Source organism: Tenrec ecaudatus, chromosome X (assembly GCF_050624435.1).
Source record: "Tenrec ecaudatus isolate mTenEca1 chromosome X, mTenEca1.hap1, whole genome shotgun sequence".
Taxonomy (NCBI): domain Eukaryota; kingdom Metazoa; phylum Chordata; class Mammalia; order Afrosoricida; family Tenrecidae; genus Tenrec; species Tenrec ecaudatus.
The window spans coordinates 87,705,509-87,729,614 of NC_134548.1; the positions used below are offsets into that span (position 1 = coordinate 87,705,509).

At 37.1% G+C, this 24,106-nt stretch overlaps 1 protein-coding gene across 1 annotated transcript in view; it reads left to right on the forward strand.

Moving 5' to 3' along the window:
• Positions 1 to 1,474: 1,474 nt before the first annotated feature.
• Positions 1,475 to 24,106, forward strand: part of SH3BGRL (SH3 domain binding glutamate rich protein like) — a 113,969-nt gene continuing 91,337 nt past the window's right edge. The window contains exon 1 of the mRNA XM_075539641.1: positions 1,475 to 1,708. Coding sequence (XP_075395756.1) covers positions 1,664 to 1,708 — 45 coding nt within the window. The 5' untranslated portion in view covers positions 1,475 to 1,663. The remainder of the gene's footprint in view (positions 1,709 to 24,106) is intronic.

Consider the following 24,106-nt stretch of genomic DNA (forward strand, 5'->3'; position numbering starts at 1 on the left):
TCAGAGTATGGTGGGGGCTTATTAGAAGCAGAATGTAAGTTTATCGAGAGTTATCTTAAGCATTTAAGCCTCTATTGTTTTTAGTGACATCGGAAAGTGACATTTTAAGGATGGAAAAATAGCTTACGTTATTGAGTAGGTTTCTCACTCCAGGAATCGTGCTAAATTGGTGGTTAAGAGCTTTTGGAATTAGCTGTGCCTGAGTCAAGTCAGTTCAATTCCTGACTGGAATTTGCTAACTATATGACATTGGTTCAATTACTTATCTCCTCGAGTCTCAGTTCCTTAATCTGTGAAATGGATATAATAGTACTCACCTCCTAAGGTTGTTGTGTAACTCAGTCCCTCACTGCCATTGAGTCCATGCAGAATCATAGCCACCCTCTAGGACAGGGTAAACTGCTCCTGTGTGTTTCCCAGACTGCAACTCCACCGGAGTAGAAAGCCTGTTTTATTTACCTTGGAGTCGCTGGTTGTTTTCAATTGTTGACCTTGCAATTAGCAGCCCAACACCCAACCATTATGCAACCAGGGCTCCTGCAGCTTGTTGTATGGATCACATAAAAATAGGTTAATTTTGAATTAGTGTGCAAGGTACATTGGAAAAGGGAGAATTGGGCGGTAGGACATAACTTGAAGCTATTGAGTTGAGGCTCCCAGAATGCAGAGAGACGCCAAAGTGGAAGGGAAAAGTGAAGAAATAGGCAGTTGAATTGCTCCCCTGCCACTTAATTTGTCAGAACCCTGAGATTTGGAGCTGCACTTTTCAGTACAAGGTCCCTCTCTGGTCTTCGTCATTTTTTTGCTCACGTCCTCAGGGCTAAAAAGCACCTACTCTTCTTTCACTCTTTTAATATTTCCTCCTTTAAACTATGCAAAAAACTTTTCACTAATTTTGCTCTTTATTTTTAGGGTTTTGTTTGCACTTTCCGGCTCTGTTTTCCTAGTGTGGAAGTTCATCACTCCTGCGATTCTCACTGTCTCAACAAGAGGCAAACCTGAAAAAGAAAAAAGGAATCCCGCCATTTCTGGGTTTAGAGAAACCTGAAACTTGCCTCTGACATTCCTTACTCCCTCGCTCCTCCCTGCTTCCCTTTAAGGAATCTCTCAGTCCCCTAGTGCTCAATTCCTGCCACTAGTTAACAACCGAAAAGTCACAAGATTAAAATACCTAAAGTGGGTGAATCCAGTTTAGAACTCTTTCAAGGTAGCCTGCCCAGGTCTCCGTTTGTGATCATGAAGTTACGCACAGGACTTTCAGAGTCCTGGGGAAGTCTTTTATTTTAATGTAAGACGATGCAATGTTCTCCTTTTATTCTTTCTTTGCTTTCTCCTCGTCTTCTCCCTCTCCTAGGAGACTGAATAGTTAAAGAAAATGTTTCAACAGATCTCGCGGGGCTACTCGAGATTCCCTATTTAAAAAAAAAATTAGAAATGATGCAAACAAGCTTGCGCCTTCCGGGATTTGGGGGTGAGGCTGCAGCTTTCCCAGTTGAGAGAAAAGAGCGCCGGTGGGAGGCGGGGCTCTGACTAGTTCCCCATCCGTCCACCTTCCCCCACCTTCCTCAGCCAACCTCTTTTTGGCCCCGGCTAGAGTCAGTCCCTGCTGCAGCCGCTCTGCTGCCCTTCCAGGATCCAAAGGACCCCAGCCGCGCTTTCCAGAATGGTGATTCGGGTGTACATTGCATCTTCTTCTGGCTCTACGGCGGTAAGGATGGTGGCGAGCCTATCTTTGTTGTTTTCCTGTACATAAATCCCCTCGTCCGAGAGCCGTTAAATTGCAGAAGTTCCTTTAGCAGCTTCAAAAGACACATGCATCTTTCCGCCATCCCCTCCCCCCACCCCTTCCTTCCTTTCTTGCCTTTGTTGCATTGATTTCATTTTTCCTTGCAGTGTAGCACTGTTTCCCTTGCGGTGTTCAGGTTACATTTCTCCACTGAGGAAAGTGAAACAAAGAAACTACCGAGTTTGGGTGTACTGGAGTTGCTGAAGTCTTTACGGTTTGCAGGAAAGCCCAGTACAAATCACACACTTTAGACACTGAGGCCAGAGGAAGGCGTGCACCCACGCACGTCTGTAAAGCAGATTGGTAACCGCTATAACTCATGAGGACCTAGTAGACGCCTTCCGAGCTATTGTGACTTGGGGGGAAATTGAGAATAATGATACAAACTTAAAAAAAAAAACTGATGTGAGATCAAAATACCCGCCCCTCACGGTACCTCATTTTAACTTTTTTTTTTTCCATTTCAAAAGAGTTTACTTCTGACCGTACTTGGGAAGGAAATGAACAGATGCTTAGTTGCTGTGCATTAATGGCAGAACCCTTTCTTCCCAAACACATAGCAATTCCCTGACTCGTAATTTATAATAACAAATTCTCAGAAGCTATATGAAGCACTGGCCTACCTTGGCGGGAAAGTGCCAGTCTTCCACAGGCCAGGAGAAAGGTCCAAAGTGGCAAGAGCGCATGTGTGGGCCCTAGGGTCACACTGGTTATGCCTGGGGCTACTACCCACAAGGAAAGATGAGGCTTTCTACTCCCTTCAAGAGTTAGAGTCTTGGGAAAGGATGGGTCAGAAGCAACTCAATAACTGTGAATTTTGTTTCGTTTGTTTGTTTCCTCTCTTCTTGGGCATTAGAAGAGCAGTTGTTTCTATTTATTGGAATGTTTATTAATCCCTAAGAGGTTTTAGAGTGGAACTGAAGGTTATGTGAAACCACATATCCTTGAACTGGGAACCTTGTGTTTCTGTCCACAATTTTGGATGTGTTTAGATAGTTATAAAGCAGAATAAAGTTTAATATTGCCTTTGTGAAGCAAGTTTGGATTGAAAAAAATAAACTTCTGATATAAGTTCCTGGGACTTCTCTTTATAAGCCTCTTACCTTATTATTTCTCGGTGATATTAATTCTGACATTTCAAAGTACAATTTGAGTTGCTCGATCTTGAGGCTAACACAATCTAATACTATCACTGCAAACTTTCCAAGATGATATTAGTGCCTTCTGTGAAAACTCTAATTAAACTAAAGCAACCAATAGTTATTTTCTCCTGGGGGCACACAGTTTGAATACTGCTATTCTTTTCTCCCCCTTCTCCCTCTCTCTCAAAAGCAGATTCCAGAATCAACTCTTTCAGAATTTCTTTTCAAGTAAGAACAACTGCACCTCTCCCTTTGCTAAACCTCACATTTCTAAAAGACTAAAAAATCATCGCCATCTTTCATTATTAATATGATTAGACTTCTCATTAAATGCTATGCAAATAGAGCGGCTTATGGTATTTGCATTGTTTCATTAATATTTCCCCTGTAATTTTCTGATGTGTCAATTTCTGTAGTAATTATTTTTAAAACCTGTTAACAAAACTCAATACTTTGTCAAAGTTAACCCTCATTGTCTTATAGTCTTATAGTAATTTTAAACAATGCAAAGTGAATGTAATCTCAGAAGAGATTCATAAGGTAAGTATAATGGTCATTATTTACGACCAAAGAGCACTCTTCAATTTAAAATACAAAAGCTTTCTTTTTAAGATTGCAGTTATATTGTTTTAGAAACAAGATTTAGAACTTTAAACCTTGGGCCACATGTCCTGACAGAAACCTGACAATTGCACGCACTGAGATAGTCCTATGAATGAGTAATTGTAGTTTTGCTGGAAACATTCAAATATTTTGACTTTGGATCGATAATTTCTTGCTGTTTTCTGACTTCCTACCTGTGGTTAAGATCCCACTTAGAGGTTGCCTGTTCAACTACACGCAGTGGTACTTTGGAAGAAAAGGCCTGGCAGGTTGCTTTTGCTAGGATTACAGCCACGAGCTTCTTATGGAACAGTTTTACTTCATTACACAGGTGGTTGCCTGGAGTGGGCACCGACTCAATAACAGCTAACAACAAAAGCACTGGTTGTCATAAAAATAGCGCATAGTAGGTGGTATATTATACACATGAGGATCTACAGGAATTATCAAGGTGATGCTAACTTTTTTTTCACCCCATATTCCAAGACATTTTTTCTTTTGTAACCTAATTAATTAAAAATTTTTTTCGGGGAAGGGAGACTCCAGATAGGGCAAGATATGACAAAATAACAATGTATAAATTACCAAAGGCACATGAGGGAGGGGGGAGCGGGGAGGGAAGGGAAAAAAAAGAGGACCTGATGCAAAGGGCTTAAGTGGAGAGCAAATGCTTTGAGAATGATTGGGGCAGGGAATGTGCAGATGTGCTTTATACAATTGATGTATGTATATGTATGGATTGTGATAAGAGTTGTATGAGCCCCTAATAAAATGTTTTAAAAATTTTTCATGCTTGCACTATACTCTGCCCCTAAATGGATGAGTAGCACTTCTTTTCTCAACAGTTTAGAAAGGACAATAAGCGTGTATCTCTTTGCAATGGCTTTCCTGATAGTAGACCTTAAGTGTGGTATCTTATTTTTGCTGGAAAATAGTCCATGTGAGTTAGATACTATTTTTATCTCTATTTTACAGAAAAGGAAATGCCATTCAGTGTTGCTAAATTGCTTTCTCAGGACCATACAACTATTAAGACAGGCCTTTGTAAGCTGTTGACTTCCAGAAAACATGTGCTTTTTGTTGTCAGGTGACCTTGAGTTAGCTCTGATTCATGACGACCTAATGTATAACAAACATCATCCATTCCTATGCTATCATCGTGATCATTGGTATGTTTGAGCTCCTTGTGATTGTTGTATCGATTTATCTCATTGAGGAATTTCCTCTTTTATGTTGACCACCTACTTTTCCAACTTTGATGTCCTTTTCTCATGGTTTCTCTTTCCTGATGATGTGTTCAATGTAAACAAGGTACGGTCTTGCCATATTAGTTTCTAAGAAATATTCTGATTATAAATGTTCCCATATTGTTATGTTCATTATTAATTTTGATTATTACTCATTTTTGGGGGGATCTTACAAATCTTTTAACAATCCATCATTCAGTTGTTTTAAGCACACTGGTACATATGTTGCCATCCACATTTCCAGAACATTTTCTTTCTACTTGAGCCCTTGGTATCAGCTACTTTTTTTCTCCCTGTTATGCTCATTCTTTTAGCAGCCCACAGTATATTCATTATTCTCCATCAACACCATGGTTCAAATACATCAATTCTTCTGTCTTCCCTTTTCACTATATGACTTTCACATGTGAGGGGATTGAAAAGATCATGGCTTGCATCAGATGACCCTAGTCATCAAAGTGTCCTCTTAGCTTTAAAGAGCAAAACAAAACACACTTTAGAGAGATCTTTTGCTGCAGATATGCCCAAGACAATACAGCATTTGCTTTCTTGATTGCTATTTCCGTGGACATTCATTATGAATCCAAATAGACAAGAAGTAAAATTTTCCAGTGATTTATGACAGTTTGGAGGACATGAGGAGATAAATGTGAACATGGTGTTAGAGGATGGTGAAGGAGTAAGTTCTCCAAGTGGAAGATAACCGTTTTTGTATACAGAAGAACAGGATAATGAGGAACTAGCACTGTAGGTCGGGTGTGGGGATGCTAACAACTGTAAAAACAGGTCCATTGTACAAACCCATCAGACACTCCATGGAGGAAAGATGAGGCTCTTTATGCCTGTGACGATTTGCAGCCTTGGAAACCATATAAAGGGTTGCTATGAGTCAGAATCGACTCAATGGCTGTGGATGCTTTCAGTTTAGTGTCAGGGAAGGATAGTTTGTTTCAAGGTGGAGTACCTATTAGTGGGTTAAATAACTTGTCACCTAAGACCAGCAATCTTGAATATTTAGAAAGCATAAATTGCCTTTTTATAGATCAGGGTATGAAAGTTCAAGTCTTAATACCATTTCTATTGATAGCATGCTGCTCTTACCTTGTCTGTCAAGAAGAAGTAATTTCTGCATGTTCACAATTGTTCATGTGGGTTTTTATCTGATATAACATAGTAGTGTATGCTATGTTTTGCAATGAATTTTAACAGAAATCAACATTGGCTTTTGATCATAGTTGCTAAAGTAATGTTAGCTTGGATAATTTTAACTGATTTGGTAGTGTTTTCCAATTCTCCTCTGCATTCTAGGCATGCCTTGATAAAGAAATTTTAATATTGTGTAAGATTAATGATTTCTGGGGGTTTATTTATGGAATAATTTTTGTAAAATTATCTCTTACATGACTTATAAAACAGGCTCTAGTTGTAACTTGGATAGTCCATCTATTAAAAATCATTTATATGATTTTCATCTATGGCTTTAATCCATACACAAGTCATAAAAACCAGTGAGTAAAACCAATACTTGTGATGATAATACTTCCTTTAGATAATGTGGTTTTAATATGGTTATAGACTAGCAGCTACAGTTGTTCATCTCTTTAGTTTACTAAGGTAATTTTGTCATAAGTAGCAGAATGTTTTGTTGCTATATCTCTGAATTAATAAATTGAACACTGATTTGGTTTATGTTTGGTCTTTGTTATTGCTAGCAAGGCTCTTTTTTTGAGTGGAGTTTCATGTTTTAAGGGAATTCCTGAAAATGTCATTGTGCTCATGAGAAACCTGTACACGGATCAAGAGACAGTTTTGTGATCACAACAAGGGCATAATACATGGTTTAAAATCAGGAAAGGAGTGTGTTATGGTTATAACATCTCACCACACTTAGCCAATCATTATGCTGAGCAAATACTCAGAGAAGCTGGACTATATGAAGAAGAATGTGACATCAGGATTGGAGGAAGGTATATTAACAACCTGTGATATGCAGTTGACACAACCTTACTTGCTAAAAGTGAGGAGGACTTGAGACAATTGCTGATGAAGAGCAAGGATTGTAACCTTCAGCGTGGATGACAACTCAATGTAAAGAAATCTTCACAATTGATAAACAGAGAAATGATTGAAATTGTCAAGGTTCTTCTTTTTTGGATCCACAATCAACGCCCAGAAAAGCAAATGACACATAGCATTAGGTAAATCTGCTGCACGAGATCTCTTTAAAGTACTGAAAAGCAAGAAGTTACTTTGAGGGCTAAGGTGCACCTGATCTGAGCCATGCTCTTTTCAGTTGTCTCATCTACTTGTGACAATTGAACATCGAATAAGGAAGACTGAAGAAAAATGGATGCATTTGAACTATGGGGTTGGCAAAGAGTACTGAAAGTACCATGAACAGTCAAAAGAACGAACAAATCTCTTTTGGAAGAAGTATAGCCAGAATGATCCTTTGAAGCAAGAATGGCAGAACTCTGTCTCACATACTTTGGACATGTTATCAGGAAGATCGGTCCCTAGAAAAAGACATTATGCTCGGTAAAGTGGAGGGACAGCAAAAAAGCAAAAAATCCTTGATGAAGTGGATTGACACGGTGGCTGCCCCAATGGGCTCAAACATAAAATGAATTTTGTGGGGATGTGCAGGACTGGATGGATGTTCATTCTGTTGTGCATAGATTTGCGGTGAGTCAGGACTCACTTGGTGGCACCTGGCGACTACAGCATGTTTCTGTATCTGTAAAGGAACACTGACTCGATATGTGCCTCATATTTGTCGTAGCTGCCATAGCTCTATTTCCAATGGTGTCTCATGATACTTGTAAATTAACTGGAAGACTAGACTAAGAAAATGTTCACCAAATGACTGTTCGGACATGTTTTTAAACAATTTATTTTTGCTACTGTTGTGAATATACAAAGTAAAACATATGCCAATTCCACAGTTTCTACATGTACAAATTCATGACATGTTTCTTTGGGTTGTACAACCATTCTCAGCCACCTTTTTGGAGTAGTTTCTCCTCCATAAACACAAACTTACTATTACCCTAAGGTTCCTATCTCGTCTTTCAGGTTGCTGTTGGCAATTTGTTCTTATAAAGTTAGATTTATCCATTCATCTGTTAATGAGTTATCTTCACCTTTTTTGTGAATATTGAGAATACACAGTTGTAAACACGTCTCTGTTTGAGTGTCCGTGCTTTCCACTGTGCACCCAATATTTAATGGCTGCATTTAAAAATGTTGAAGCAAAAGCAAGGCCATTGGAATAATTTGAGCCAATGCAAGCCAGTTAGGGAAACATATGTATCAATGATAATGGTTCTTGAGACATTTAAGAAGATACTTAAACGTTAAGTAGTTGTAGGAAATTATGCACTGTGAAGCTTAGTAGAAGACTCATAAATTGGTAGTAAGGGAGATTAAAATAGATTCATCTCATTCAGTTGCTCTGGTGGGGAAGGGTTTTGATCAGTAAATCTTCCTATCAACCGTGTACCCTGGTAGTCATAGAAAAACACATTTTGAACCTCCAGAGAGAATCAAGTTGAGTTCAGCTGATTCTTTGTATTAATCTCTACAGTATTTTCTAAAATATATTTTGTGTGACCAAGTATATATTGTTAATAGGAATATTTTCTGTTTTAGCTGAATTGCCAAGGAAATTTTTTTAGGGTATTTAAGTTCTTGTTGAAACAAACAGATTAAAACTCTGTAGCCATATGTTTGCTTTCAATGCTTTTTCAGAGGCCTTATAAGCCCAAATATTTAATTACTTCTCAAAACTAAAAAGATTTTTAAAATACATTTAGAAAAAAGAAGCAGTTTATTTGTTTCTTTAATACCATTGTGAAATATGTTTAACAATACATTTGGCGTTTTATCATTTTTATATGTGAAATTCATTCACGCTAATTATGTTCCTCACATTGTGCAATCATCACCACTATCAGGTTTTTAAAAATTTATCTGAGAGGTAAAGCTGGCTTTTTATACTTGGCCACTGAAATAGAAAAGGGTTTGTTCAGTTTCTCATATTTTGGCTCCAGTAATAGTAGCAAATTGTTAGAATATCTGGCAAAAATTCAACTATATGTTTAAAAACACCATGACATTCAAAGATTGTATCTACTATCGCGAGGTCTCTTTGTTTCATTACCTCTGTATCAGCACAGTTAATCATGATTTGATTCTAATATTCGTGAATGATAACATTGATGCGTCATACAAGCCTGCATTCAATGTCACACATATCTCATTTAATTTTATCTTTAAGAAACTCAACAAACTTACCTAAATTCTAAACACCTGGCTTGCAGAACTCTATGGGTGGTAATGGTAACCCAAAATCCATTGGCAGGGTCCCTATGTGGGTTGCAACCTCAGTGCATTGCCACTGTCCATAGACTTGGGAGGGTGCACAGCCCTATTATCAGGCAGAGAGCAGTATAATGTAGATTTTAGCAGTGGCCCGTAAGCTGGAACATAACCCCTTTCGTTATATCTCCCTTTGGACCCATTTTGAATTTATTCTAAATGTTTGATTTTTTCTGCTTTTTCTTAAATTGAAGTCTTTCTCTATTTTATATGGTCATTGTGGCTGGGTCTTTTTTTTTTGGCTTTGCTTTTGTGTTTGTTTTTCACACTTCTCTGTATAGGGAAGCCAGGATGGATGGATTTATGAAGATAGCAGCTGAATTAGTGAATGCCTAAAGGCACAGAAGGAGATGGTGTAGACTAGAGGGTAAAGAGGAAGACAATATCCAACAAGAGGGAGATGGGCAAAAAATGATGGGAATAAGCAAGACATTGTGAGGTTTAATGAGTTATTGAATGTAAACTGATGGTCTATTCTATACACATTCACTTAAGTTACAATTAAAAGTTAAATAAAAATTATGTGGTCTTATTTTGGAAAAGGGATATGGAAAGGCAAGTTCAAAAATAAAGGGAAAATGTGACTAACCATTTACTCATGGAAATACTATAGGACAGAGTAGAAGTTCCCCTTCAGGTTTCTGATACTTTAAATCTTCATGAGAGCATACAGACTTAGGCTTTATCTGATAGACTTGAGCAGCTGACCATGTGACTAGCAGTTCAATGGTTTCACTGAAACACCACCAAATTAAAAAACTCATTGCCTTCGAGTCAATGTCAACTCATAGAGACCTTCTGGGACAGGATAAACTGCCTCTGTGGTTTTGCTAAACTGTAGCTCTGTTTTGGAGTAGAAAGTCTCATCTATTTCCCAAGGTACAGCTAGTGGTTTCTAACTGCCGAACTAGCAGTTAGCAGCCCAAAGCTTACCCACTGCCATCAGGCTTCCTTTTATGATTTGCTCGTGAAGTTGAAATGTATTTATTTTTTTGCATATGCTGTATCCTCTTAGAAATAACATGATTATGAGCAGTCTCTTTGGAGGCTACAAAGATAAAAGGGTGTGTCTCACCTGTAATTTTAGAGCGTTAGCAAAAACTTGAATTCCTTTTGTTGTTATGTACCATAGTGTCGGTTCTAACCCACAGACGACCTTATGTACAAAAGAATAAAATGAAAACTTGAATTAGAGCCCTACAATTACACATTTCAGGGGATCCTTATTCTGGCCAAATGGCAGGAACTGATTGTCAGGGGTCTCACTAGCCGCAAAACACATATGTATTTTCACGTCAGTCACTGTAGATTTCATGAACAATTATACAATATATGATAATTTAAAATCCCAAGTGTGCAACAAAATCTTTTAAGCCTAGATGTCCAAATAATTTAGTACAAATCAGTCTCTGATTACTTTCAGAAAATTACTTATTTATAGATATGTGTTTGGTTATTTTTCACTGTCTAATATATTTGGGGTAGATGTCTTGGAAAATTGGATGGTACAAACGTTTAACTCACTTGGCTGCTAATCAAATGATGTGACATTTGAATTCACCCACAGGCTTCTCTGTAGAAAGACCTGGTAATCTATATCTGAAAATTTGAAAACACTATGGAATACAATTCTACTCTGACACATATGGAGTCTCTATGAATCAGAATTGACTCCATGCCAACTGGTACTTTTAGGGAAAACTTAGAACTGTACTTTTGGATTAATGTATAAGACTAGGTAAATAGTGCATAAATATTATATTACTTGGACTATGTGGAGAGCACTTAAAAAGGGGATATTGGTATGAAAATCATATAACTATATGGTATAACTCATGATAAATTGAGAAAAGGTTGATGTTGTTGAGGGTTTTGTTTTACTTGGATCCACAATTAATGCTCAAGGAAGCAGCAGTCAAGAGATCAAAAGACCCATTGCATTAGGGAAATCTGCTGAATAAGACCTATTTAGAATATTGAAGAGTAATGATCTTACTTTGAGGATTAAGGTATACCTGATCCGAGACATGACATTCCCTATTGCCTTATTGTGTTAACCCTTGTTGACTACAGAAGCACATGTAGAGACACTCATAGATGAGTAAGAAAGAGCTTCATATCAAGAAGTAATGATAAATCAAGACAAAATCACAGTCCAAGTCAAGCCTATAAGTCAAATATTAGTCCCCGAGTCCCTCTTCAGACTCATGCAGACACATGCAATGATGCAGAAGGCAGCAAAGCATAGGCCAGTGTTTGCAAAGTCACGAGGATCCAAGACTGGTGGAAATATGGCAGGGCTTCAGGGTGGCCAGCAAGCAGGAAGGGAACAGCAGGGGGGCGGGGAGCTTCCCTTGGACCTCCTTATGAGAAAGCCATGCCCACAAGGGGTCACCATCAGGTTGTGACCTGATTGACAGCTTGGATACCACCCCATTCACTTTTAAACATCTTCAAGTTGGTACGACATTATATACCTACCACACTCATATACATGTGAAAGTTGGACATTGAATAAAGAAGACTGAATAAGAATCGATGCATTTGAATAGTGGTGCTGGAGAAGAATGTTGAAAGTACCATGCACTACTAAAAGGACAAAACATTCTCTGTTGGAAGAAGTAGGGCCAGAGTGCACCTCAGAGGCAAGGATGCTGAGATTTCATTTGACATAAGATTTTGGACGTGTCAGGAGAGACAAGTCCCTGTGGAGGAAATAAAGCTTGGTAAATTGGAAAGGCAGTGGAAAAAAGGAAGGCCCTCAATGACATAGATTGATACAGTGGCTGCATCCATGGGCTCAGGCAGAGGAATAATTGTGAGAATGGCACAGGACTGGGCAATGTTTCGTTTTGCTGTGCATAGGGTCGCGGTGGGTTGAAGCCTAGTTGATGGCAGCTAACAGCAACAACAATATTGTACAGCTGTGTATGATAAGAGATTCTGGGGAAAGAAAGAGGCAGAGTCTGAACCATGGGTTTTCAAAACATGGATTGCTCTTACAAATATTTTGAGCTAAGGTAGACCATTTCCCAATAAGTAATAGACTCCCAATAAATAAGAGCACTTTGATCTAATTATATACTGTAACTTATAAAAATTCCTGAAAATATTTGAAGTTGCAATGATGGGCATTGATTTAATCCATTTTTAGTAAAAATTTACAATTTTCATTTCATATGATGAGACATTGTATATAAAGAGCATATGATAAAAGAATGCACATTGCACAGAGCAACATGTTTGTTTCTAAAGTGTTTCATAAGATGCAGAAGTTGTCTCTAGCATAGAAATTGTTTCAAGTCACATAAATCATATTTTTGTACTAACAGAACAGATTTTGAATTCAGGTCAATGTTTTTACTGTTTAATTTCTAACTTTCCTCATCACTTACTGATAAAACTGTCAAAAATTAAAGATACTTTGTAGATATCTACTTTGAAATAGTACTATTTCAAACTTCAACAAGAGTTATGAACAATAACATATGTACTCCATCTACTAGCGTATGAGCCTCTCATAGCCCAGAATATATTTACACATGGTAAGTTTTTAAGTACATATTTATTGATGAATGAATGGATGCCATTATAAAAATAAAGTGCAAACAGGCCACCCAAGAAAATATGGGCAATTGCTAGATGGAAACATAACTAGAATTAAGGAGCAATAGTAGTTTCAAAGAAGATTTGGGAGTCATTGACATAGAGGTCATGGTTGAAACCATGGCAAAGAAAGAAATTCCTTGGAAGGTGTAATTAAAGAGTGAGATGAAAAGAGATTTTAGAATAAGGACGGGACATTGGATTGGTGAATGTTATAGAGCAGAAGGAATTAGGACAGAGGGACCAGACTTCAACCTGGTATGCCAAGATGCGAATGCAACATACCTGCATGAAACAGGGAACCAATAGAAAGTCTGTGGAACTGGTCCCAATCATAACTACATGGACAACACTCCCCCTCGCCCCCAGAAGAATACACTTCAGAGTACAGTACTGAAGCAACAGATCAGGGAGAGGGGCGTGTCTGATCAGAGCACACAGCTGTAAACAAAGAGGGAAGGAGAGAGAGTGGAGCACATCCTGGCCCATTAAGCACAGAGGTTGATATTCCTGCTCAGAGCAGCCAATGCACAGAGAGGACCATAGAGCTGGCCCCACTACAAGACACGGCATCCCTCACTGACCCATAGCTCTACGGGGGACAACAATGGAGACACTGTGGGAATTGTGCTCTATCTGACCCCATCACACCAGGGTGAAACACTAAGGGTGTGCGCCAGAATAGCAAGAGGAGCCAAGTAATGAAGTGCCCGGAGAATACCAAAAGTAGACTTTGGGGTCCAGAACATGGCACCCCATTAGACTCAACCAGGAAACACTCCTAAAGGTCAACAAACTGACCTGGAACTATTTATAAGCGTTTCTTTTTATGTCATTGCCTTTGTTGTTGTTGTTTTCTTTCCCTCTGTCTTGTTTTTGTGCTTATTATTGTCTCTGCATGTCTATCTACATAAGATAGGCGGGGATAAATAATCTGGAGGTGAAAACAGTGGGACCGATGGTTCTAGAGAGATACAGGAGAAGGGGAGGCAGGGTAAAAGAAGGTGGGTATCAACCAACCCAGGGACAAGGGAGCAACAAGTGAACAAAAATTGCTGGTGAGGAGGGTATAGGATGCCTGGTGGGCTTGATCAAGGGCATTGTAGTCACGAAGAATTACAGAAACCCGAATGAAGGCTGAACATGATAATGGGACAAGAGGAAAGTAAAAGAAAATAGAGAAAAGAACTAGGAAGCAAAGGACATTCATAAAGGTCTAAATACAGACATATACATATGTAAATATATTTATATATATAACAATAGAGAAATATAGCTATGTGTATATGTTAAATAATAAGGTATCAGATGGACATTGGGCCTCTACTCAAGTACTCCTTCAATGCAAGAACACTTTGTTTTAATAACCCGACATTCTGTGATGCTCACCTATCCGACATGATCAATGAAGACAAAATGAGTGCATAAGCAAATGTGCTGAAGAAAACTGATGGTACCCAGCTCACAAAAGATATGGCGTATGTGGTCTTAAAGGCTTGAAGATCTACAACTGCCATCTAGCTGAGAAGCAACAAAGCCAACATGGAAGAAGCACACGAGCCTGTGTGATAATGAGGTATCGATGGAATTAGGTATCAGGCATCAAAGACTCAGAACCTATCAATCATACCAATGTGAATGAAGGAGAATGTGGAGTGGAGACCCAAAGTGCATCTTTAGAAAATTGGACACTCTCTTACAGAAGAGTCACAAGGAAGAGACGAGCCAGTCAGGGTGCACTATAGCACAGATGAAACATACAACTTTCCTCTAACTCTTTAATGCTTCCCCCACCCCAGCTTTCTTCTAGTTCTTTAATGCTTCCTCCGCCCCCCAGCCCCACTATCATGACCCCAATTCTACTTTACAAATCCGGCTAGCCCAGAGCATGTACACGGGTCAGATTAGAGCTGGAGACACAGGCGATCCTGGACAGATGAACGCCTTAGGACCAATAATGAGAGTAGTGGTAACCAGGAGGGTAGGAGGAAGATGGGGGAGAACGGGGGATCCAATCATAATGATCTACACATAACCCCCTCCCAGGAGGATAGATAGTAGGAAAGTGGATGAAGGGAGACATCGGTCAGTGTAAGACATGGAAAAAATATTATGAATTATCAAGGGTTCCTGAGGGAGAGAAGATGGGGGAGGGAAAAATGAGCTGATACCAAGGGCTCAAGTAGAAATAAAATGTTTTGAAAATGATGATGGCAACATATGTACCAATGTGCTTGACAGAATGGATGTATGTCTGGATTGTGATAAGAGCTCTACGAGCACCAATAAAATGATTTTTTAAAAGAAGAAAATATTAGAGTAGCATCTTATTTGGAAAATAGAGGAAGAAAAATTTTCAAGTAGGGTTAGCATTGCTTGCTTATGCCACACAGGAATAATGAAAACAGAATGGACCATTACACTTTAAAATTATTCCTACTAATAATCTTGAAAATAACACTCAGTCAAATGGTAAAGGCCACATCACAATTAGGAATGGTAAAGGAATGAAGTAAATAAAGAGGAAGAAGTGAGCATATTGACACATAACTATAATTTTGAGAAGGGAAAAGGAAGATAATTTTAAAATTTCATTCCAAAGTTATTTTAAAAACGAACTAAATTAACCAGAATGTTCCCCTGAACAATCGTATTTATCTGTTTTCTCAACTTAGATGATCATATAATTGTTCTTTCCTCATCTAGAATCAACTTTAATCTAACTCAATGGCTAGTAGTTGGAATACTTGTTTTTTAAAAAAATTAATAGTGAAAGTCATCTTTCCTGCTCAGTGCAAGCTGACAATAGACTCTAAATTAATGCTATAAAACAGGATAGGCTCATGCCAAATATCCAGTTGATAATGCCAAATATTTGGGAGACAGGAAAAAATGTGTGAATGAGTGACTTTGAAGGAAGGCACAGGGAGGAGACAATCAGTCCTAGAAAAAAGGCAACAAGGAATATGGTGTTTATGAGAACAAATGAGTTAAAGGGGACTGAAGTAGGAAAAATGTAGATTAGATAATGGGAAGACTGTTGGGCCTGTGGGGGTTTTAATCACTTATCTGTTGAATTTTGGAAACGACACAAATACCTCCCTTGAAGAACTTTCAGGGTGAGGTAAATCCAGAGCCTGGTGGAAAAGTGATGGTGCATTGGGCTAATAACTACGAAACCTCTAAACACTCCATGGGAGAAAGAGGAGGCTAGCTACCCCTCTAATGAGTGACATTCTTTAAAAAAATTAGTGGGGGCAGTTCTCTGCCCCACGGGTTGCTATGAGTGAGAATCGACTTGATAGCAATGAGTGTGTTATTTTTCTTTTAATAGTCCATATGTGCTTCTGTTTTTAATGTGTTTGTTTTATATTTTAACAAGTGTTATATCTTTTACTGAAAATTTCTTACAAACAATTTTTATAAACAATTCAATAAGAAAATTAATATTAAAAATAGAAAATAATGAGACTAAATACTAAAATATTATTTCTATTTGAAAATATCCATTGGAAAAGTTTTGTCAAGACAAATATTATTTCAGAAAGTACTGTATACATAATGCTTCCTCATTTCAGTTATTATATAAAATCTGTATTAACTATGAAACAGTCTTTATATTAAATGGCACATTAAAATTACCCTTTTAGGAGAAAGTGCAGAAAAGTTGTGAAGTTCTTATAGAAAGTATGAAGAACAGCTGGAAATATTTCATTACCTCCATATGCCAAATGTCAGTAAAACTAGTTTTAATTTTTAGAAAATATAACTTTCTACATCCTGACTTCTTAATATGAGATAAGCTATTTTAATCATAAGAAAGTACAACTGACCTGATTTGTTTTTGCTTTAAAAATGTTTTTATTACATGTTATTCCATCATTCCCCAATCCAAATCTACATTCAGGAAGGTTAGTGGGAAGATAACCCCTATTTGTTTTGGGACAGGGTGCTAATTTGGGACTTGGTAAAATGCAGTTTAAGAAAGAAGATGAAGATAAATAGAATTAAATTGGACATTTTGGCCTCTACATAAATTGAATCATTAAATTCTAGACAAGAAACTCTAAGGAGCTCTACCCAGTATTTCTGCATTGAACTAAATAAGATGCACCATACAAACATGCAAAATACAAAACATACAAAAATATACACAAAAAACAAACTTGACAAAAATGCTCATGTGAAGAACCTTGTGCCAAGTTGAAGTTTTAGTCTGATTATCTAGACAATTATTTCAATTCAGGTTCTGTGGATTGTGTTGCAGTCTCTTCCTTTCAGTCCCAAAATAATTCATTTATTTATAAAGTATTTATTGCAATTTAGACTAGGCTGAGGAGCCCTGGTAGTGCTGGTAGATAAATTTGGGGCTGCGAAATGGCAAAGCTGGCAGTTCAAACCTCAGTGGGGGAAAGGCGAGGTTATCTACTTCCATATGTATTTATAGTCCTTTCAACCCTACAGTAAGGTTTCTGTAAGTCAAAATTGACTCAATGACAGTGAGTTTGGTATTTTTGGCTGTAGATTAGACTAGCCTCTGGATTCTGGACACAGTTACTAAGTGCAAGAAAGGACTAGGAATAAAGATTCCTTAGTCTCCCTTTAGCCAAAATGAAGGCAGAAGTAGATTTGGAATCATTTGAAGGGGTCAAAGGCAGAGGTACTTTAGGGACCAAATATGTACAAATTGATAAACTGTCTCACAGGATTCAGCAAGTTCCTGCCTGCCCCCCTCCCCTTTCTCCCCCTCAATGCAGTTTGCCTTTCAACTCACCTGCACAATGACCTCCGGAATAACTATTCTGCAGAGAGTAATATCTTATTGCTCCATTTTGACCGGTAACAAATTTTCTTGCCATTTCACTAAAGACTATGTGGGAAGTAGATCCCAAGCATGATTTATATTTTATTCTTATATTTGAACAATTTATAGAGGCATATAATGACACGTTAAAGATGCATGGTATCATTGCCTAACTATTTCTTTCAGTCACTTTGGGGTTCTGAAACAAAGCACCCCAAGCCCCATTTTTATTGTTTAAACAATGCGTTTTATACTTCTTTACACCCCCTACCTTACTTAGTCTTGGTCTTTTTTCAAACAGTTATGTTTGCAAAAATCTGAGGGATATTCGTGAACTCTTTTTATTACAATACCTCAGCTCTCTAAGTATCTTATATTTACTTTTCCCTTGCTACTCTGCTTAGCTATTTTCTTTTCCAAGGCTTATATGGTTATTAAGAATTTTATTTGATGATCGTTTCAGGATTTTGTATAGCAGTTTGATTCATTAACTTTGTGTTTATTTCACACTGTTGCTATAAGTAAAAATGTTAAATATCATCTTTTGAGCTAGACTTTTCACTGGAACTTGTTATTTGCCTTTAATCAAGCATATGACAATAAGGCTGAAGGATGTCAACATAAATAATATCACTATCAAAAATCAATATTTTTATGTTTCCATCAAATCATTAAGTATGACCTATTTTAGTTCCTTTTCCAATACCCTCCCTCTTCCAAAATATAGCATGATTTTGATATTTTCAAAATATCAAATTGTCCCTATCACAAATATAGAACCCTGCCAAAAGAGTTGTCTTATTATCAAGAGTTAATAGATAATCATAATCCATTTGACCCACTCTACTGGTGGGTAAACTTTCTTTTATTACCACGATCATTTTTGAGGAAACAGAATTGAGGCTTTCAAGTTTTTATTATTGGCGGTTAATGCCATTGTTACTAATAAATCTTGAGCTTACTACTGGAAATTCTGTCTGTATTTTATAGAAATTGGCTCTGTAAATGTTATTTTTATCAGCAATAAACATGTACTAAAGATAAGATCTTAGAAGCATTTGGCTAGATAGGATGATCGCAGGTCACCCAATTCTTTCATGTAAGGATTGACTGTAAACTGTCCAAGAAATATAAAAATCAGTTTTCTTTAGTAACCTTAGTTAAAAAAAAGGAAACATACAATCTCCTTGGTAATGTGTGGCGGTAGTTCTCTATTCATTGTTGTCCTAGATTCGGGGACAGAGATTGTGGTGATCTGTGAAGAATAATTTTCCTTTTTGTGTGGTAAAAAGAGATTAATTTCTCAGAACTGTAGAAGTAGAGGATATAGTTACTGCACAATATGAAAAATACCTTCAATTATCAATTCAACATATATTTCTCAACACTTGCTGATACAATATTCAACTCTGTAGGGATCAAGTAAATCTAGAGAGTTTAGTCTTAACTTAGAAAAATTTTAAATAGACTTGTTTACTTTTTATCTTCTCTTCTAGGAAGTGTTCTTAGAACTGGTCATGCCTGTAGAACAGTACACTGCGACCTTATGCCATAGGAAATAATACTTATTTCATGAGACTTGCAGTTTAATGAATCGACAGTAATTTCAAACTCCAGTGTTCTAAATAGTTTTAAGTAATGATTCCCTAAAGCCAAAGTACTGGAAATTCTTGGTGTGATTGATTAAGAAAATCACATAAGCTGGGTAGTGTAAGACTGGATGGAATGCTTTTAAAGATTCGATATCCAGATGGGGGAAATGCACAACATTACAAATTAGACTGGTTACTGTCATAGAATACAGCTATTTTAGAACTTAGAACTGAAGGACTGTGACTTTTTATTTTGTTTAATGATTGTTTGGAATTCTTCACATATTTTCTGTGCTGATCAACAATAGAGCTCTGGATTGGAAAGTAAAGGATCTTAGGGAACTGAGCTACCAACTCAGTGCCTTTTTTCACTCTGTAAAATAGAAGAAATTAGCTATATCACAGGAATGTCAGTTTTTGCTTTAGTTTTTAATGTGAGTGATAAAAGTATTTTGAGTTTCTTTGCGAGAAAGGAATTTTCTATGAGGAGCCCAAATGGCTTTTTTAAATTATTAGCTTTAGGCCTTCTATTTTTCTTTTATAATTGGAATTTTGCATGTGTCTGTTTTTGTGATAGACCCAGGCAAGCTTTCAGGACAACCCTAGTTCCATGTTTTGATTAGAAATACTAATATTGAAAGAAAAGAGAATCATACCATTGAAAATGAATTTTCCCCTAAGGGAAAATATTGTAGTTTTTATATTCCTATTCTTGTACTCTCACCCATTCTTGATGTGGTTCTTTTCTGTGCCGTTGTAAGAAAATGCAGTGATTTGTAGTTAGTTGAATGCTTTATTTAATTGACAAAGTTTGGGCCCCAAAGCAGTTCTTTTTAAAGCGAGGAAAAGAGTTCTGAAGAAAGGTTAAAATCCTGAGAATAGGCTGATGTATTGCTTGTGACATTCACAATTCCAAATCTTAAGTGTCACACTTAAAAGCAAAAGTAGTTTGACTCCATGTGCTACAGGGTAGCACTCTGCTGCATAGCATTTTCAGTAGTTAAATGTTCAGATGTAGATTGCCAGAACTTTTGTTCGATCGAGTTTACTCTGGGTGGATTTGAATCGCTAAGGTTTCAGTTAGTAATCAAGTGATTAATCATTTTCACTACCCAGAGACTCTTGTCAATGCAAAGAATTTTATTTGTCATTTATTTTACTTTTTCTGGATAGAGAATCCTATGTTATTTTAAATGATGACACTCGTTTGCCTGATAATTTTATCACTTTTGTGTGATTTCTTCACCACAATTTATTTCTCTGGAATATATTAGTAGTCCTTATACTTATTTTTTAAATATTAAAAATGATACTCAGTGAAAACGGTGGGTGAAAGGAGACAGCGGTTGGTGTAAGACATAGAAAAAAAGAATAATTTATAAATTATCAAGGGGACATGGGGAGGGATGGAGGGAGAGGGAGGAAAAATAAAAATTGAGGAGCTGATACCAAGTGCTCAAGTAGAAACAAAATGTTTTGCTAAAGATGATGACAATATATTTACAGATGTGTTTGACACAATGGATATATGTATGGATTGTGATAAGAACTGTAAGAGCCCCTCCAAAGTAGATTATTAAAAAATGATACTCTCTGGGTACTTTCAACTATTTCATGTACATTTAAACTAGTTGCAGATCTCTATACAGATCCTAAATTATAAACAATGTTTGTGGAACTCTATTGTATATACTCAAAATATGCCTTCTTTAAAATACAATGAAAAAATCAGGAACATAATCTTAAGAACAGTTTTTGTCCTCAAGGACAAACAAACATATGGTTGGTGGAAAGCCACAGTGAATCAAGAACAGAATTTGAAGAAATTATATCAGTTCACAATCTGTGATGGTTTGTGTTAATAAACTTTATTTTATACAGAAGCTTATTTTGATTATTACAATTTCACTGCATTCACCTTAAACTTCATTATTTGGCATCTCAGAATAAATGGGACCACGTTTCAGCAAAAAATTCTTTTCCCCTCAACTGGGAGCGAAACCAATTAATTTTTGAGACATTGTGAGGGGGTGTGATTGTTTCTTTTGGGAGGTTACTAAATTAAAGCTGATTAAATTGCAGTCTTTTCTAAAAATAATGTCTGCCTCACAAAAGTACTGTACTAGTAGTACCAACAAAATTTTATTCAATAACATAGCTTTTAAAAAATGTGTTTCAAGGCTAATGAAAGTTCTACTACCGCCAATACAAATTATACTGATTTTATATAATCACTATAATGAAACACCTTGAGCCTAGTAGAGCCATTAGCCAAAATTATGGGCCACTACTATTGCAAATAAAGTTGAGTACTTGATCTCTGTGTAGACAATAATTTAATATTTATGATGAAAAATGAAATTTCTTTATTAGGTTAATTTTAACTCTATTAGATTTTGACACCTGGATTCAGCCAAGGTTTTTTTCTTCTTCCCTATAATAACCAAAAAAACGAAAGCAACTAAACTTGCTGACTCATTGGCATACTACCTAGGGTTTCCGAGGCTATAAATCTTTATGGAAGCAAACAACTTTATCTTTCTTCAGCAGAGTAGTGGTTGGTGGGTTTGAACTATTGACCTTGCAGTTAACAGTCCGATGCTTACTAACAGCACATCTATTGGGACCTAATCATCTTCAATGTACTCTCCGTTATACTTAATACATTTGTCAAATCTGTGATTCCATTCTTGGAAACAGTTTTCAAACTCATCTGTTTGGATGGCTGACCGCACTCCTTGTGTTATTTCTTCATCTCTTCTACATTGTCAAATCGCTGTCTTTTCATGTCTCTTCATATGCAGAAACAAAAAGAAGCCACACCGTGTGAACTCACGTGAGTCAGGTGCGTGGGGCAGGAGAGGCATGCTGTTTTTTGTCAAAAACTGATGCACTAGCTCCGTGAGCAGGTACATTGCCATGGTGGCAAAACCTGTGCCCTGTGTATCACAAATCAGGCCTTTTTTGTCACACACTGTTACAAAATCTATTCAGAACCTCTAAATAGAAATCTTGATTAACTGTCTGACTTGGTGGAATGAACGCCAAATGCACTACGAATCAACATTTTCATCCATTCAGGAAGTTGGTGGATGTCCAGAATGAGGTTTATCATCAATTGACAATTCACCTTATTCAAATGAGAAAAGCACTCGTACCCTTGAGTTTTTCCCATAGCACTGTCCTTGTAAGCTGTGTTCAACATCACAACAGTTTCTGCAGCATTTTTCCAGTGTAGGAAACAAAATGTCACAACCGCATGCTATTCTCTTAAATTAGCCATCTCCCCAAAGGAGATTGGAGCGAAACACTTACTAAGAAAACTTTGCCCAATGGAGCTTTCATCTTGGATTTTTTTTGGTGGGGGGTGTGCTCCCTCGTAGATATTACCAGTTAGCTGGTAATTTGTCATTGACCATTGGTATATATCATTATTGGCGTATCTCCTTTAAATTATATAGAGAGACTGCTTAAGTCTTTAACAGGACAAAGAAATTAAAAAAAACACCCCAAAACAACTAATCAGAGTGAGGGAGATGATTATTAAGGAGCCATAATGCTGTCCAAAGCATTCATAGAATATGGCTAATTACACAACTCAACAACAACAAGAAATTTTCTTGGTTATTTGTTTTTAGACCTGCTCTTTTGGTTATTTGGGATGCTGATTACAAAATTTGCACCAAGTAGACCACATTAGCTCTAGTTTCTTAGATAATGGCATTCCCTTACTATAATATAATACTAATTTAGCTATAAAATAATACTAATTTATTATTTTATCACCCTAGTTTTTAATATGAGAAGAATTAAGCGCAAATATTACAGGTTACACAGAGAAGTTAAGAAATATTTGAAAAATATTCAGGTATTAAGGGACTTCCAAGGGAAGTTGTGTATGGACCCATGATGACTAGTTGGGTAGACATTGAGCTGCCAATCATAAGGGTAGTGGTTCAAAGCCACCAGTCACTGTAAAGTTTAAAAGATTCAAAAGTTTGGAAACTCAAAGGGACAATTCTTCTTTGTCATTTTAGGTCATTTTGAGTAAGATTCGATTAGATGGAAGTTTTTTTTTCTTTTGTACAGGAGACTTCAAATATACAGGCATTATAAATTCAATATTGCAAAGCAGAACATAGCTTGAGAAGAGTGGAAAATAAGAAGGCATTTTTGGAAGGTTTGAGAGTGATTCAGAGTGTTGAGAATGTAAGACTTCACAGCAATTTACATAAATAGTTTGAAGATATAAATTTTACTTCTTCAAATTATGCGGTAAACATTTCAGAACACATATCAACATATCAAGATCAGTGGATAATTCATGTTAAATGTTTCAGAGGTGAGGTTGACGCCAAGTTTATAAGAAAAAAATCTAATTTTAAGCATTTCTGTACATAGGTAGAAAAGTTGTGCCACAAATATTTCTATTCTAATAAAGGACTTTAAACTATATCTGTGGTAGTTACATAATCTCATGTCAACTTGAGGATATTACGAGTGAAAGGGTGGAGTCTAGCCTGTCAATCAAGTCACAATCTGATGATGCCTCCTTATGGGTGTGGCCTTCTCATGAGGATTCTGGGATCTTCCTCTCTCTCTCTCTGCATGAGTCTGGAGAAGGATTCTTGGACTAGTATTAGACTTCTGGGCTAATGTTGGCCTTATCGTCTTGATCTGGACTGCGCTGGGATGTTTTCATGATATACAAGTACTCTTTAATATAAAGCTCTCTCTTATACATACATCAGTGTCTCTGGATTTGTTTCTGTAGTCAACCGGGTTTAACACATCATGGCACTAAGAGTGGGGTACTGGGGAAACAAATCATGAAGATGGAGAGTGGATACTTGTTTGACCTCTGTCTGATGGTAGTTTTCCTTTGGCTAGCCAGAGGTCAGCTTCCACAGCCATTGGATCCACAAGAATTTTCACCCACCAGCTTG